At 44.7% G+C, this 17,801-nt stretch overlaps 1 protein-coding gene across 1 annotated transcript in view; it reads right to left on the bottom strand.

Annotated features, from left to right (window-relative positions):
* Positions 1 to 17,163: 17,163 nt before the first annotated feature.
* tbx4 (T-box transcription factor 4) overlaps positions 17,164 to 17,801 on the bottom strand; it is a 74,364-nt gene continuing 73,726 nt past the window's right edge. The window contains exon 8 of the mRNA XM_037678415.1: positions 17,164 to 17,756. Within this exon, the coding sequence (XP_037534343.1) occupies positions 17,164 to 17,756 (593 nt within the window). The remainder of the gene's footprint in view (positions 17,757 to 17,801) is intronic.

The raw sequence follows: 17,801 nt of genomic DNA, 5'->3' as shown, positions 1-17,801 counted from the left end.
TGATCTACAGCTTTCGCTGGAGCGGTTCGCAGCCGAATGCGATGCGGCCGGGATGAAGATCAGTTCCTCCAAATCCGAGGCCATGGTCTTGAGCCGGAAAAGGGTAGAGTGCCCTGTCCGGGTCAGGGAGGAGGTCCTACCCCCAAGTGGAGGAGTTCAAGTATCTTGGGGTCTTGTTCACGAAAGAGGGAAAAATGGAGCGTGAGATCGATAGGTGGATAGGTGCAGCGTCTGCAGTGAAGCGGGCGCTGTACAGGTCTGTCGTGGTGAAGAGAGAGCTGAGTCAAAAGGCGAAGCTCTTAATGTACCAATCGATCTACGTTCCCACCCTCATCTATGGTCACGAGCTTTGGGTTGTGACCGAAAGAATGAGATCTCGGATACAAGCGGCCGAAATGAGTTTTCTCCGCAGTGTGTCTGGGCTCTCCCTTAGAGACAGGGTGAGAAGCTCTATCATCCGGGAGGGACTCGGAGTAGAGACGCTGCTTCTCCATGTCGAGAGGAGCCAGTTGAGGTGGCTTGGGCATCTGTTTAGGATGCCTGCTGGACGCCTCCCTGGTGAGGTGTTCCGGACACGTCCCACCGGAAGGAGGCCCAGAGGAAGACCCAGGACACGCTGGAGGGACTATGTTTCTCGGCTGGTCTGGGAACGCCTCGAGATTCCCCCGGAAGAGCTGGCCCAAGTGGCTGGGGAGAGGGAAGTCTGGGCCTCCCTACTTAGGCTGCTACCCCCGCGATCCGACCCCGGATAAGCGGAAGAAAATGTATGTATGTATGTATGTATGTATGTATGTATGTATGTATATATATATATATATATATATATATATATATATATATATATATATGTTTAGTTGAGAATTTGAGTTCAGACGTTAGCCAAGATGGACGCGCTCAGAGCAGTTGCAGCTTCTCAGGCTACCGGTACTATCCCAGTTTTTAAAAATTTTGATATTGACTTTGTGCCTGACTCCACACGATTTATGTGTGTGAACTTTAGCCGAACCGAACTGATGAGTAAAGGAGTGGATTTGCCACGAAATATAACAGAAATCAGCAACAAACTCAAAACTACACTCGGCACAATGCAGGTCTTAAAGTCATCTACCTAGCAGCTGTAGCAGAGGCGTTCCAACAGGCAGAAGAGGAAGCGCTGCTCCCGGCTTAAGAGGAGAGGATGCCGGGCGGGGGTTATGGTGAGGCTACAAGCTAACACTAAATCCGGAAAACTCCCGATACCATCTCTCTTTCTGTCGAACGTCCACTCGTTGGACAACAAGATGGATTTTCTTTGAGAGCAGGTGCCTCAGAAGAGATGATGAAGTGTGCTGTGCTTTGCCTAATGGAAACATGGACTACAAGCAAAACGCTGGATACAGTCTTCCCGCTGGATGACAGACTTTTTTTCAAGCAGACCGCTACAATGAGCTAATAGGTAAATCACGGGGAGGCGGAGTATGCATTTATGTGAGTAAAAGTTGGTGCACAAACTGTACTGTTGTAAAAAGCTCATGCTCGAAGGCTTTGGAGCAAATAACAGTGAAATGTTGGCCTCAATATCTACCCACGAGTTCACAGTGACTTTCATCACCGTCGTTTACATTCCTCCGGATGCTAATGCTAATGACGCCTTGCAAGAACTTCATGATATAATCAATTCTCTGCAGAGCGAACACCCTGAGGCTCTTTACATGGTAACCAGAGACTTTAATCATGTGAATCTAAATGACTGTCTCCCAAGCTTTAACCAGCATGTGAGCATACCAACATGTGGAAACAACACATTGGACCGTGTTTACACGAATGTAAAAGATGCATACAAAGCCGAACCCCGCCCCCACCTAGGACTGTCAGACCACATCTCAATCTTCTTAGCCCCTGCTTACATGCCCCCGCTGAGACGCTCCAGACTGGTACAAAAGAAAGTTAAATTTTGGATCCAGGACAGTGGCCCCATACTGAGAGATTGTTTTGATCGAACAGACTGGCAGGTTTTCAGAGAAGCTGCTGAAAATGGAGGATCGCTTGATCTGGACTAATGCGCATCCTCAGTTCTGGGTTACATTAGTACATGTACTGACACCGTCTCCACTATCAGAAATGTTAAAAGCTACCTACACAGAAAACCTTGGCTGAATGCAGAGGTGCGTACCCTGCTGGAAGCCAAGAACACTGCCTTCAGGTCTGGAAGCTCAGAGGAGCTGAGTAGGACAAGAAAAGAGCTGGTTGCTGGTATTAAGAGGGCCAAGGCCACATATGCACAGAGGATCGAGGGTCAATTCATCTCACAAGACCCTCGGAGCATGTGGAGGGGCATTAAGTGCATAACAGATTATAAAGGAAGGAGTGAACAATGCCCCAAAGACCCATCTCTGCCTGATGCCCTCAACAAGTTCTATGCACAATTTTAAGACCCGAACAGACCACCCAGCCCCAGACTCACCTCAACACCGGATGAAGAGCATCTCAGCGTGACCTCAGCCGAAGTAAGGAGTACTTTCAGGAGGATTAATCCGCACAAGGCAACTGTCCCAGACAACATCCCTGGAAAAGTGTTGAAAGAATGTGCTGATCAGCTCTACAAGGTGCTGGCAGACATCTTTAACACCTCACTTACCCTGGAGGCAGTTCCCACCTGCCTGAAGACTGCCACCATCATCCCAGTCCCAAAAAGCTCTACAGTGAATGGTCTGAAAGACTATCAGCCAGTGCCCCGCCACCCCGATAGTCACTAAATGCTTCGAAAAACTGCCCATGACCCACATCAAAACAACCATAAACATCAACAAGGACCCTCATCAGTATGCATACCGTGAGAACCGATCAACAGAGGATGCCATCTCCTCTGTGGTCCACACTGTGCTCAACCACCTGGAGCAAAAAGACTTTTACGTCTGTGTGCTCTTTGTGGATTTCGCATCTGCCTTCAACACCATGATCCCCCAAACCCTGATGGCCAAATTATTCACACTAGGACTAAGCCCCTCCATTTGCAACTGGGTCCTAGACTTCCTAACAAACAGACCACAGTTAGCGAGGATCCACAACTTCTCCTCCTCCACCATAAGCACAGGCTCTCCTCAGGGATGTTTGTTGAGCCCCCTCCTGTTTACTCTGTTCACGTATGATTGTGCAGCTACCCATCAAGGCTGTCACATTGTAAAGTTTGCAGATGATACAGCGGTGGTGGGAAGCATCACAAACAATGATGAGTCCAACTACAGGCAAGAGGTGGAACACCTGGAGAGCTGGTGCAAAGAGAATAACCTTCACATCAATGTGAAGAAGACAAAGGAGATGATTGTGGACTTCAGAAGGAACAAACACATCTACACCCCCCTGAACATAAGAGGATCTGCGGTGGAAGTGGTCTCCAGCTACAAGTACTTGGGTGTGCATCTGAATGACAACCTCAGCTGGAGCAATAACACCACCAGCCTGATCAAGAAAGCTCATCGGAGACTCTACTTCCTCAGACGGCTGAGACGAGCTGGTCTGGGAAGCTCAGTCCTCAGCTCCTTCTTTTTTTTTTTTTTTAATCACCCAGAACCACCAAAGCCACCTCCCCAGTTGAGCGTCATTGCCCTGGGCCCACGACTCCCCCATGCCCCCAGCCCCGATACCCCCCCACATCAACAATGATGCCCCACGGGACGAAATAAAAGGGGTTTACCCACCTCCATTATGGGTTGGAGCCAATCAAAGAAGCCCAGAGAGATTGGTTTGATGTGGAGGTACAGGCTGTCTCAAGATTGATGTAATCTAACAAAAGGTATTTATACTGTTTAATACCAAGAGCATTTTTATTTTTCCAATTCATGAATATAGTTTTTTTTTGTTATACATAAAGAAGTAAAAATCATGTGAATTGACTTTGTCTCTAAGGTGACATCATCTAAGTGGCCCAATAAGCAAGCTGACAGAGAGAGTGGAATATTACATCTCAGACACTTTGATAAGTCTTCACATATCCGGCACCAAAACCTCTGAACAGGTGGACAGAACCAAAATGCGTGGATGTGATTGTCAGGAATATTGTCTGTGTACTGTGAGCAAACAATAGATGATGCGAAACCCATCCTGAACATCCATTGACCTGTATAGTGTACTCTATGAAGGATTTTGTATTGTATTAATTGTAAATTGGGGTTTTTAATCATCTTAAAAGTTCTTAGACATATCTGAGACCAGAAGTTTTGGTCAAAGTTGACTGACTAATCTGTCTCCCATTTTACAATGGGAAGGGATATTGATCCATCTATTTTAATGAGTGTCCGGTAAAACTTAGATAGTAATTTGGGAGGGTTAAGATTTAGGAATTCTAATACACTTGTTGGTATTTCAATTCTAGTGTTATTAAGGTTAAATTTATTTTTTGTTATAGATTTAATTTGTTGATATTCTAAAAATGTATTCTTATCAATCCCATATTGTGTTATTAATCTGATAAATGGGATATAGTCTACTTCCTCATATATATGTTCCAAATATTGGATTCCTTTACACCTCCAACCTGGGAAGTTTATCATATTATTCTGTTATAGGATGCCAGGGTTGTTCCAGATGGGTGTACGTCTGCATGGAATTAGTGAAGACTGTCATTTTAAGAAACTCCCACCAAGCTGTCAGAGAGGAGCTGATATTGATGCTTTTAAAGCATTTCTGTCGTTTTATGTTTGAGCTAATGAATGGAAGGTCCAAAATCATTATATTATTGCAAAGTGTCTGTTCTACGTCTAGCCAGGGTTCATCAAGGGGTGTGTGCTTTATCCATCTTGAGATGTATTCTAGCCTGTTGGCTAGAAAGTAATAATAGAAACTGGGTAGCTCTAGTCCTCCTTTATCTTTGGTCTTCTGTAGTGTTTTTACTTTGTAGTTTAATACGTGGGGGTTTATCTTTCCAGAGAAATTTAGAGATGGAGGAATCCAGGGATCTAAACCAGTCAGATGATGGTTTATTTGGGATCATTGAGAATAGATAGTTTATTCTAAGCAAAACCATCATTTTTATTGAAGCAATCCTTCCCATGAGAGACAAGGGTAGAGATTTCCATCTAGCCAGATCATCCTCAATTTTCTTTAAAAGTGGGATGTGGTTTATTTTTGTTAAATCTGCCAATCTAGGAGAGAATTTGAACCCAAGTATGTAATATTCTCTGACTGCAGTTGTGTAGCAAGTGAATTTTGAAATAGCAATTAATTGGTAGAACTGTTGATTTTATCCAGTTTATAGAGTGATCTGAAACTCTTGAAAAAGAGTTTATCGATCCAATAAACTGAGAGAGGGAGGTTTGTGAATGCTGGAGGAAGAGCAACACATCATCAGCATATAGACTGATTTTGTGCTCTATGTTCTTGCATTTTATGCCTTTAATATCTGTAGTTTGCCTGATCGCTGCGGCTAGCGGTTCGATGAAAATAGCAAACAGTGATAGGGAGAGTGGACATCCCTGCCTGGTGCCCCTTTGCAGAATAAAGCTAGCAGATATTTATTTGTCCTAATGCATGCTGATGGGGACCTGTATAATATTTAGAGGGCCGGCACAAGAGGAGGGGATGTGCCAAAGACACCATCTTAGCACCAACATAACTGGTTGTTCCACTTTGGAGTAAGCTGTTTGTGGGTAAAATCACTTTTGTGTTGTGTGTTTCCTTGACTCTTGAAGCCTTACTGTAAGAGTTCCACTGCCTGCAGCTCCTTCTCCAAGATGGCCGCTGATTACCACCAGCTGTCATCCATCCACCTAAGAGGATCCTCTACTATTTAAGGCTGCATTCCAGTGTGACTCGACGCTGGAGCATTGTACCCTTTTTGGTTTTATTGCTTTTGGCCTGTAGCTCATTGTGATTGACAAAGTGTTACTTACCTTCTATTTTTGTGCCCGCAGTCATCCTGCTTCCTCGAGTCCTGTCCTGGAATCCCCGTTGTCTCTGATTCCTGCTCTCTGTGCCTCGCCTTCCAGCCATACGCCAGTTCACCTGTCCACCCATGCTTAACATCGACGCTACCATCTGTAAGAGAAAAACTAGCATTAATTCTGTACGTACAATCCTGCCAGTGGACCTCCTCTGAACCAACTCTTTTCCCCAGGATCTTCCTTGGAGAGGACCACTTGTAAATAATTCACTGTATATAATAAACACTTATCTTTTTATAATCGTATTTTGTCCTTTCTGGTCTCGTACAAATCTGGGTTCCCCGCGTTATGACAGAAATGCTCCAGCCAAAACAGGCCCAGAACGAGACCAGAACTGAACAAGCTACCTCCTCTTCCCAGATGGAACGCATCGACCAACTCGAACTGATGCTTCGACAAGTTTAAAACAACAACAAGAAGTACAGACCAACATGAGAGAATTGGGAGGTATGTTTTTTTCTCTAAATCAACAACTCTCGCCTTCTTCTCCTCCTTCAGCTCCTACAACTTCTCCCGAGTCCAGTTCTCCCAGAACGGAACCCAAGGACTTTGCCACTACCCAACAGGTAATCACAACGCCCTCAGAATATTTCTCCGGAGACCCTAGTATGTGTAGAGGTTTTCTTCTGCAAATTAAGCTCGCCTTCAAGGGAGCACCCCAATTATACTCCACAGACATCGCTAAAGTCACTTATTTTACCAACCAGCTGAAGGGTGATGCACTCCGATGGGTAAATGAGTGCATCACTAGCAGAGGAGCTAAACTGCTTCTTTGCACGCTTTGATGCACCACAGCAGCACCCATCTGATCCTGCCCTGTCCCCACACCCACCCGGTTACTGCACCACTCCATTCACTGTACGGGAGCATGATGTTAGACGTTCCCTCCAATCAGTGAACCCCAGGAAAGCTACTGGCCCAGATGGAGTACCTGGCAGGGTGCTCAAAGCATGTGCCCTCCAGCTCGCCCCCACCTTCACCAGAATTTTCAATCTCTCCCTGGCCCAGGCTGTCATCCCTCCCTGCTTAAAATCTGCAACCATCATCCCAGTGCCGAAAACGCCTACCATCACCAGCCTGAATGATTACCGACCGGTGGCTCTCACCCCGGTAATCATGAAGTGCTTCGAGAGACTGGTTCTCCAGCACATCATGGACTATCTCCCTCCGAACTTTGACCCCTACCAGTTTGCATATCGCACCAACAGGTCCACAGAGGATGCTATTGCAGTAGCTCTCCACACCGCGCTGAGCCACGTGGAACAACAGCACAGCTACGTTCGAATGCTCTTTGTGGATTACAGCTCAGCCTTTAACACAATCATTCCGGACATTCTTATGAACACATTGGACAATCTCGGCCTCCCCCCACTCACATGTGCCTGGATAAAAGACTTCCTAACCAATCGGCCCCAATCTGTAAGACTTGGTCCCCACCTCTCCTCCACTCGTACGCTGAGCACTGGCTCCCCACAGGGCTGTGTGCTGAGCCCCCTGCTGTACTGTCTCTACACCCATGACTGCATCCCGGCCCACAACAACAACCTCATCGTCAAGTTCGCTGATGACACCACAGTGGTCGGACTAATCTCAAGGGGAGATGAGACATTTTACAGACAGGAGGTCCTGGAGCTAGCAACCTGGTGCTCAGAGAAAAATCTGGCTCTGAATATCAAAAAAACCAAGGAGGTGATTATTGATTTCAGGAAGCACAGCACCAACCTAGCCCCCCTTTACATCAATGGCGAGTGCGTGGAGAGGGTTCACACTTTCAGATTTCTTGGTGTCCATATCTCTGCCGACCTAAACTGAAAAGAGAACACCACAGCGGTCATCAAGAAGGCTCAGCAGAGACTACACTTCTTGAGTCCTTAAGAAGCACAACTTGAACACAAAACTGCTGCTGACCTTCTACCACTCGTCCATCGAGAGCCTGCTGACATACTGCATCTCAGTATGGTACGGCAGCTGCACCCTGGCTGACAGGGAGAGGCTTCAGAGAGTAGTCAAGACAGCACAAAAGATAATTGGCTGCCCTCTCCCCTCCCTGATGGACATTTACACATCACGCTGCCTCAACAGAGCAGAAAACATAATCATGGACTGTTCACACCCGGGTTTTGAACTGTTTGACTTGTTACCTTCAGGGAAGCGCTACAGGTGCATCAGAACAAGAACAAACAGGTTCAAGAACAGTTTTTTCCCGAAAGCCATCACCACACTGAACTCACACATGCACTGATTTAATAATCTAACCTCCCAAACCCCTGGACTTCTACTGTGCAATACTACTGACATTCCATACTCTCAGTCACCTTAACTACCTCACTAATATCCATAATGTGCAATACAATCGTGTAATACTTGTATTTTTTTACTTTCATTATTATATCTATATTGCGTTACATTTTTTATATTTTTAGTGTGTGTTTAATGTGTGTTTTCTTAAGGCGTGTTTTTGCACTGGAAAAAGGAGTGGCTCTTAATTTCATTGTACTGCGTATAATGACAATAAAGGCATTCTGATTCTGATTCTGATTCTGATTCTAAATTCCTTTTTACAATTTCATGACTTGGATTTTTTATCATTTGATACCTTGTTAAAAGAGTTTTGCCGTATTTTCGACCGTCCTCTGCAGAAGCCCAACGCCGTAAAACGACTCCTTGGTTTACGTCAGAACCGGCGTCCCGTGGAGGAGTACGCTCTCGACTTCCGCATCATCGCTGCCCAAACAGGATGGAACGACATGGCGCTACAAGGTACCTTCCTGAATTCTTTCTGAGCCCATCAAGGACCAAATCGCCACAAGAGAAGAGCCGGAGGGGTTTGATGAGCTAATAGAGTTAGCAATCTCCATTGACGAACGCTTCCGGGAACGTAGGAGGGAGCGGGACTACACTACCCACAATCACTCTACTTCCGGTTTCACGTCACCAGGTGAGCGCCGCTAAACACTCTTCTACGAACTACAATAACCAAGATCAGCTCGTTTCCGGTCCACTTCACTCACCTACATCTCCTGTCAAAAAGTTACCCATTCTGCCAGAGTCTGAACCAATGCAGATTGGACGAACTCATTTAACTCCCGAAGAGAGACAGAGATGCATGGACTCAAGACTATGTATATACTGTGGCAGGTCCGGCCATTTCTTATTAAACTGTCCTTTTCGGGGAAACGAGAACGCCTGCCAGTAAAGAGAGAATTATTGGTGGGCACTTCAGCATTCTCTCCCACACTTAGATTAATGCTTCCTACAATTATTAAAATAAATCACGATCGCCTCCCTGTGTCTGCTCTTATTGATTCCGGTGCAGAACAAAATCTAATCAGTTTTAATCTTGTCAAAGAACTATCCTTGCCCACCCTAGAGATTCCTTCCATTCCCATTACTGGTGTTACAGGCAAGACCTTGACACAGACCCATTGTAAAACATCTCAATTACATCTGATAACTTCTGGCAATCATCATGAGTTAGTAGATTTTTTCATATTCGAATCTCCTGACACTCAGCTAATTTTGGGTTACCCATGGCTCCAAAAACATAACCCACATTTTAATTGGAAGCTGGGAAGAATTGAAAGATGGAGTGATGACTGTTTGAAACATTGTTTACACTCTGCCATCACCAATCATACCCCTGAAAGTACTCCTCACGAGGTGACTGATATTTCTGTAATTCCCCCAGTTTATCATGACATCGCCCCAGTGTTCAGTAAACAACGAGCTCTCTCACTTCCTCCTCATCGCCCCTATGATTGTGCAATCGACCTGCTTCCTGGGTCTCCTTTACCTTCCAGTCGGTTGTACAACCTCTCCAGACCTGAAAGAGAGTCCATGAGAAAATATATTGAGGAGTCCCTCGCTTCTGGCATCATTCGCCCTTCTACCTCTCCTGTGGGAGCAGGTTTCTTTTTTGTTTCCAAGAAGGATGGAACCCTCCGTCCATGTATTGACTACCGGGGTCTCAATAATATTACTGTTGAAAATAAGTACCCTCTCCCTCTCATCGACTCCATTCACGAACAGTTACATTCTGCCACTATTTTACAAAATTGGATCTCAGAAATGCATACCACTTAGTTCGAATTAAAGAGGATGATGAGTGGAAAACTGCTTTTAGAACTCCGCTTGGACATTTTGAGTATTTAGTCATGCCGTTCGGCTTGACCAACGCCCCTGCTGTTTTTCAAGCTCTGGTCAATGACGTGCTCAGAGATTTCATCGGTGACTTCGTCTTTGTGTACTTGGATGACATCCTTATCTACTCAAGAGATAAGGATGAACACATAAGAAGGGTTAGAACCGTACTCCAAAGACTTTACGAGAACCAACTGTTTGTCAAAGGGGAGAACTGTGAGTTCCACACCTCCTCTGTGTCATTTTTGGGCTTTATATTTGAAGGGGGTTGTTATAGAACTGACCCAGAAAAGACTAAGGCTGTGGTAGAACGGCCAGTGCCCGAGACTAGGAAACAGCTTCAGCGTTTCCTAGGTTTTGCCAACTTCTATAGACGTTTTATCAGGGACTACAGCCAAATCGCTTCTCCTCTCACTCAGCTTACTTCAACCAACAGGACTTTTAAGTGGAACCCTGAGACTAACACCGCTTTCAACAAGTTGAAAGAACTATTTTCCTCGCCACCAGTTTTGTGTCACCCCGATCCCAAGCGTCAGTTTATCTTGGAGGTTGATGCCTCGGACTCAGGAGTGGGAGCCGTTCTTTCTCAAAGGTCTCCCGAAGATAATAAGGTCCATCCTTGTGCATTCTTCTCTAAACGTTTGTCCCCCGCAGAGAAGAACTATGATGTGGGAAATCGAGAACTTCTGGCCGTTAAATTGGCGTTAGAAGAGTTGCGTCACTGGCTGGAAGGTACGATAACCCCTTTTCTTATCTGGACTGACCATAAGAATCTTACATACCTTTGGGACGCAAAGAGACTGACTCCCAGACAAGCACGCTAGTCTTTGTTTTTTAACTGCTTCAACTACATTCTAACCTTCAGACCCGGTTCTAAGAATGTTAAACCTGATGCCCTCTCCCGACAGTTTTCATCCCCAGACAGTCCGGAGATTGACGAGAGCATCATCCCCTCGGCTTGTGTTGTGGGGGTCTTCACATGGGACATTGAGAAGGAGGTACGAGAGGCTCAAAAGAATGAACCTGACCCTGGTACCGGACATATCAGGACCCTCTTCGTCCCCTCTGTTATGAGGGCCAAGGCACTGAATTGGATACACACCCACAAGTTTTCCTGTCACCCTGGCACTTCTCACATGCTCTCTCTTACAAGGAGACAGTTTTGGTGGCCCACCCTCACCGAAGATGTGAAAGGGTTCGTAGCAGCCTGTCCCACCTGTGCACGCAATAAGACCGGTAACCAACTTCCTGCCGGCCTGCTACAACCTCTACCCACTCCTAGCCGTCCCTGGTCTCACATCTCAGTGGACTTCGTCACGAGTCTACCCCCCAGCGAAGGAAACACCGCCATCTTAACCATCATCGACGGGTTTTCCAAAGCGGCTCATTTTGTTCCCCTGCCTAAGCTGACATCTGCTTTTGAGGCCGCCCAATTGTTGATCCAGCACGTCTTCAGAATTCACGGTATACCCTCTGATGTGGTCTCGGATCGTGGACCACAATTTGTTTCCCAGGTCTGGCGAGCCTTCTGCACGACTTTAGGGGCATCCTCCAGTCTCACATCTGGGTACCATCCACAATCTAATGGCCAGGCTGAGCGCTGCAATCAGGAACTGGAGACCACTCTTCATTGGATCAACGAAAGAAACCCCTCAGCCTGGAGCCAGCACCTGGTGTGGGTGGAGTATGCTCACAACACCCATACGTCTTCGGCCACAGGTATGTCCCCTTTCGAGGCCTCCCTTGGCTATATCCCTCCTTTGTTCCCCAGCCAGGAGACTGACATTTCCGCCCCATCGGTTCAGTACCATTTTCGCCGATGTCGACGAGTCTGGCGTCAGGCTAAGACAGCACTCACACGGACGGCAGCCCAAAACAAAAGGTTTGCTGATCGTCACCATACTCCAGCTCCTTCTTACCAGGTGGGTCAAGAGGTGTGGCTTTCTACCAAGGACATCCACCTAAAGGATACAACCAGGAAGTTGGCACCCCGGTTCATCTGTCCTTTTCCCATCATGAAGGTCATAAATCCCTCTGCCGTACGCCTTCAACTCCCCAGCTCCATGAAGATCCATCCAACCTTCCACGTCTCTCAGATTAAACCTGTTTCAGTGAATCCCTTGTGCCCTCCGGCCGACCTCCCTCCACCCACCTGGTTAATTGACAATCATCCGGCCTTCAGCGTCAGGACCATTCTGGACATATGATGCCGTGGGCGAGGTTTTCAATACCTTGTGGACTGGGAGGGTTATGGACCTGAAGAAAGGTCGTGGATTCCTTGGTCTTTTATCCTGGACCCGAGCCTCATCACGGCGTTTTTCAGTGCTCACCCCCAAGAAACGCCTCAGGTCGCCTGGGGGTGACTCTTGGGGTGGGGGGGGGGGGGGGGGGTACTGTAAGAGTTCCACTGCCTGCAGCTCCTTCTCCAAGATGGCCGCTGATTACCACCAGCTGTCATCCATCCACCTAAGAGGATCCTCTACTATTTAAGGCTGCAGTCCAGTGTGACTCAACGCTGGAGCATTATACCCTTTTTGGTATTATTGCTTTTGGCCTGTAGTTCATTGTTATTGACAAAGTGTTACTTACCTTCTATTTTTGTGCCTGCATTCATCCTGCTTCCTCGAGTCCTGTCCTGGAATCCCCGTTGTCTCTGGTTCCTGCTCTCTGTGCCTCGCCTTCCAGCCATACGCCAGTTCACCTGTCCACCCATGCTTAATATCGACGCTACCATCTGTAAGAGAAAAACTAGCATTAATTCTGTACGTACAATCCTGCCAGTGGACCTCCTCTGAACCAACTCTTTTCCCCAGGATCTTCCTTGGAGAGGACCACTTGTAAATAATTCACTGTATATAATAAACACTTATCTTTTTATAATTGTATTTTGTCCTTTCTGGTCTCGTACAAATCTGGGTTCCCCACGTTATGACACTTACGGATGGAAGGTGAAACGTTTAAGCAAAAAAAGAAACTGTCCAGATGACCTAACTGAAATTGTTGGGTAAATAATGAATCTTCTTCATACACCAAAGTTAGTCAAGGAGTTCCTCAAAGATCAGTGCTTGGACCAATACTCTTGACCTTGTGCTACCATTAGGTAAAGTTATTAAACAGCATGGGATAAATTTTCATTGTTATGCTGATGATACACAATTATATTTGTCCATGAAATCCAATGAATCCAATCAGTTACTTAGACTACAAGCATGTCTTAAATACATAAAAACCTGGATGATCCTTAATTTTTTGCTTTTGAACACAGACAAGACTGAGGTTTTAGTTTTTGGACCTGAGCCTAAACATTGTGTCATCATTTCAGAACTCGTGGATTCCCATAGGCGTTGTCCTTGGCCATTCCCCGACATCCCTCGAAAATGTTTACGAATCTCACCAGAGGAAACTGGCAGATTATTCCATCCTTATCAGAACTTTTATAGTGCCCTCGAGAGCATCCATGGACATGAAAAAAGCCTGATAGGAATTTTTTCGCCTCCAATTCCTACATGTGTCCAGTTTCACTACTTTTTGTCTGTCTAAACATATCTCACTTGTAAATGAGTCTTCTAGGCTCAATGTGACTTATCTGTCTAAATAAAGGTTGAATGAATGTCAGAATTAAACATCTTTATTTTTCCAGACTTCAAAATGAATGAACAAGAAAAAACTGTTTTTATATTACTGGAATTCAGGGTCCCTCTGTACCATACAATTCTGACCTGTGTCAAGTCTATGCCAACATTTATAAACTGTTTTCTCCACCCCGTTACACTTCCTGCTTTCAATTACTGTCCATTAAACACCTTACAGACTCTCTGAGGATTCTGTCCAATCAATCAGGCACACATTTGAGTGTTTTTTGGGGATCATAAAATAACTAATGAGTAAAAGAGTAGCTTAATAGGTCATAGCGACCCTGGCTCTTAGTGAAGTAATCTAAAAACTTGATAATGTGCTAAATTACCAAGGGAATAATCAAGATTTTCAGAACATTTTTGATGTTTTGTTTCTCATTTAAGGCCTTATTAGAAATAAGTAACTATTTTCCTACTGACAGCAGAAAGTGTCATTGTTTGATTTTAAAGTTAGCAGTCCTTGAATATATATTAATTATCGGCTTACAACCTAGTTTACACATCTAACAGAAATTCTATCCATCTTTATATGATCTATTTTCCATAATTAATAATTAAACTTTATATTCACAAATCTATATTATGTTATTTTCCACCAGTTATCATCAAAGGTTATTCTGTCCCCAATATTGTTCTGCAGCCATGGACACAACAGGTACCTGAACTCAGCACAGCTATTTTAGTAAACTTTATGGTTGTTAAATAAAACAAAAAGAGTTTTATCTGCTAAACTGAATGCAAATTACTTTCAAATAAACTGTAGTCCATGCTCTGGTACCATGGTTAACCTATGCTTACTGCTACTTCCTGTCTGACAGGAAGTTGCAACCAGAATCATTTATACAAGAATCCCCAGGAATAAGGTGGATAACTTGCATTTTCCTCTGATTATGTGATATTATTGTAATGGATCACCTGAATCCAGGGCTTAATTTGTAAACCGATCGATGCTAGAATAGCGGGCGGGCTGGCTTTTGGGTGGAGTCTGCGGGGGTCCTCCCCAGAAAATTTTGAATAAAGTAGATGCGATTTCCTGCATTTTGATGTATTTAACAGGTGGTTAAACATTTACATTTATCTACATTTGTAAAAACTTGCTCAATCTCAGTGCGAGATTATTGAAATCCTTCGGGTCAGTAGATGTCAGAATCAGAATAAGCTTTATTATCTTTGCACTGAGATACAACGAGAACATGTACGTACAGTTGTCCGAAAGATGGGCGGAGTGCACGAAGCTGCTACTATGAAAAGCGCAGCCCTCTTCTTCTTCCTCAGAATAATATTTTTGCTTGGATGAGAAAAGGGAAGAAAACATGAGAAGAGACTGTATAAAAAAGATCTTTCACACCGTGTCCTAAACAAGGCATGAATTGAGGCATCACAAAAACCTACCACAGCAAAGCAACATAAATAGACGTGATACATGTACATATAGGCCAGTGAAGACATTGAATTTTAAGGGAAGGTTGTAGCATAGTCCAAAGGCTTTTTGAAGGGTTCACAAGACAAAAGAGAGCGTCTGACTTCACTGGAGCACAGCATTCATTCCACAGTTTTGTTTATCTGCCTGGATTTGACCTCCTGCCTGTTTCTCGGATTCCTCGCCGTGTTGGATTATACTCTGCCTACTGTAACGATCTCTGCCTTCCTGACCATGCACAAAGGATTACGTTTCGGACTCAGGCTTTGGATTGCTGATCTCCTGTGTATGAAATTCGCCTGTCTCTCTGGATTTCCCTGTCGGATTTCCCTTAAAATTACGCTCTGCTCGGCGCTGCTTTTCTGCCTCTTAATCTTCACTGCCAGTGATGTCACTATATTCTCTGAAACTTAACAGTCACGTAAACATGACCGTTAAATCATGTTTCTTCCAACTGAGGCGGCTGTCTAAACTGAAGCCCATATTGTCCAAAAATAACCTGGAGACAGTAATACATGCATTCATTACATCTAGGCTTGATTACTGCAATTCACTCCTGTTTGGTATCAGTCAGACCTCCATTGCACGACTACAACTGGTCCAGAATGCAGCAGCCCCATTTTTAACCAGTACAGGCAAAAGAGAGCACATTACACCAGTTTTGGCCTCACTGCACTGGTTACCGGTTCACTTACGAATCCAGTTCAAAATACTCATGTATGTCTACAAATCACTGAACAGTGTCGCCCCCCCATCTCTCTGATTTGCTACAACCGTATGTCCCACCACGCTCCCTGAGGTCAGCGGACCAGTTGCTCCTCACAGTTCCAGGAACTCATCTTAAGCGCAGAGGTGACAGGGCCTTCTCTGTAGCAGGACCAAGACTCGGGAACGAGTTACCTCTGCTTGTCAGACAGGCCCCCTCCCTCTCGGTTTTCAAATCCCGTTTTAAAACTCACTACTATTCAGTAGCTTTCAACACCAGATGATCTGTGTTTTGATCCTGTATGCTCCACACTGGTTAGTCGTCATTATCTGCATCGTTTTTTTTGTCTATATTCTTATTGACCTCATTTTGTATTTTGCTTTGTGTGTTACCTGTTGTTCTGTCTGTACAGCACTTTGGTTGGCCTTGTCGCTGTTTCCTGTGTCGGTGCCTGTCTGAATACTCATCTGTTCAATGTCAGAGAAGAACAGTTCATTCCCTTTTCTATCTCTTCAGATTGGCCCGGCCCAAGGACCTCGACCTCCACCAGCAGATGTGTTATAATAACATTTGAAATCTTTCTGTTGTCTGTGGTCAAAATCAAATCCTAAAAAATGGTTCTTGGCAGTATAAATAAAGGTTGAATGAAAAGGTGTCTTTATTGTGAATGACAATAAAGACACATTGACCTTGACCTTGAATTCACTGTCTGACTCCATACATGAAACTTCCAGGCACTCACCCCCAACACTCTTTTAGGGGTAGAGATTTTTTTAAGGGTAGAGGTGGAAATGCTTCACTTGAAGGGGCAGGTGATCATCCTGTATGTGATGTTATGAAGTCATGTTGTGTCATCTGTTGTATATAAAATTAGTGTTTATGTAATTTTTTTCCAGATTACATGTCCAATATACTTTGTAAGTTTTATTCATTCAAGGCAGTCATATTTGTTCATAACTTTATTATTAGTAAACTTGAGAATTACCAGATCCAAGTAAACAGTTACCGGAACACACCCTGTCAAAATAAGTGAGTTCCCGGATGCTGTTCCAACAGGATCCGGCTCACATTAAGCCCTGCCTGTACCTGCATTGGTCAAAGTAGATAATTGGTCAATGACTGTCAAACACATGCAAGTGCTGAGTTGATAGTTTAGTTTAGCAGAAATAATGTCTGTTGTCTATTACCACTAACATCCAGAGTTTTTACTGGAATTTTAGAAATCCTTAATACACTTTATGAACAGAGTTCAGACTTAAATACTGAGGCAAACTGGTATCTCCAATGGCCCACAGTAGTAGGCCCTCAACCCAGGGACTTCCTGTACTTCTCAGTCCCCACTGTTTACTGATAAGATGAATTGTGGATGGATATAGCTCCATGGGTGGAGCAGGCAGAGAAATCTTTTTGAGGCTGGAGAGGTGATCCTGGCTGATACAGAGGTGGATTGTTGGATGTATTCCTGGAAACAAGAACAGCAGGAGAGTATAATGAAGATGAGGGTGATGGAGTTATGATGGGAACACTTCTTTGGATTGGAGCTGAATGGTAAAACCCCACGTCAGCCTGTGGTGGTTGTGAGATCATTGATGATACAGAGTGTGGCACCACAGAGTTGGTGAAGTGAGGGGTCAAGGGTTGGTACGAGACACCATCAACACTGTAATGAAGGTAAGGCTGCGCTGTAGTCCACATGTTACAGTTAAGCGACGGAGAGTTAGTTATGTCATCTTTTGTTACCATCCCTGACTCAAACTTAGTTTCCATACAGTCGTACATGCAAGCATCTCTGGAAGCTATTGCCTCGGTGCAGTATGAATGAGACTGTAAGGGTGACTCATGAGAAGGAGGTGAATGGAAATAATGCTCTTCTGACACCACAGAAGATGTCTCCAGGTATGGTCTCTTACATTCACGCTCCATGTGTCCACTATTATCTGAAAGTAGCAGAAACAAAAGGAGACAATTCAATTTAAGAAATT

This window comes from Nematolebias whitei, chromosome 6 (assembly GCF_014905685.2).
Source record: "Nematolebias whitei isolate Nwh7 chromosome 6, NemWhi1, whole genome shotgun sequence".
NCBI lineage: Eukaryota > Metazoa > Chordata > Actinopteri > Cyprinodontiformes > Rivulidae > Nematolebias > Nematolebias whitei.
Note: the sequence above shows the minus strand (reverse complement) of the source record. Positions and strands in the feature narration are given on the sequence as shown.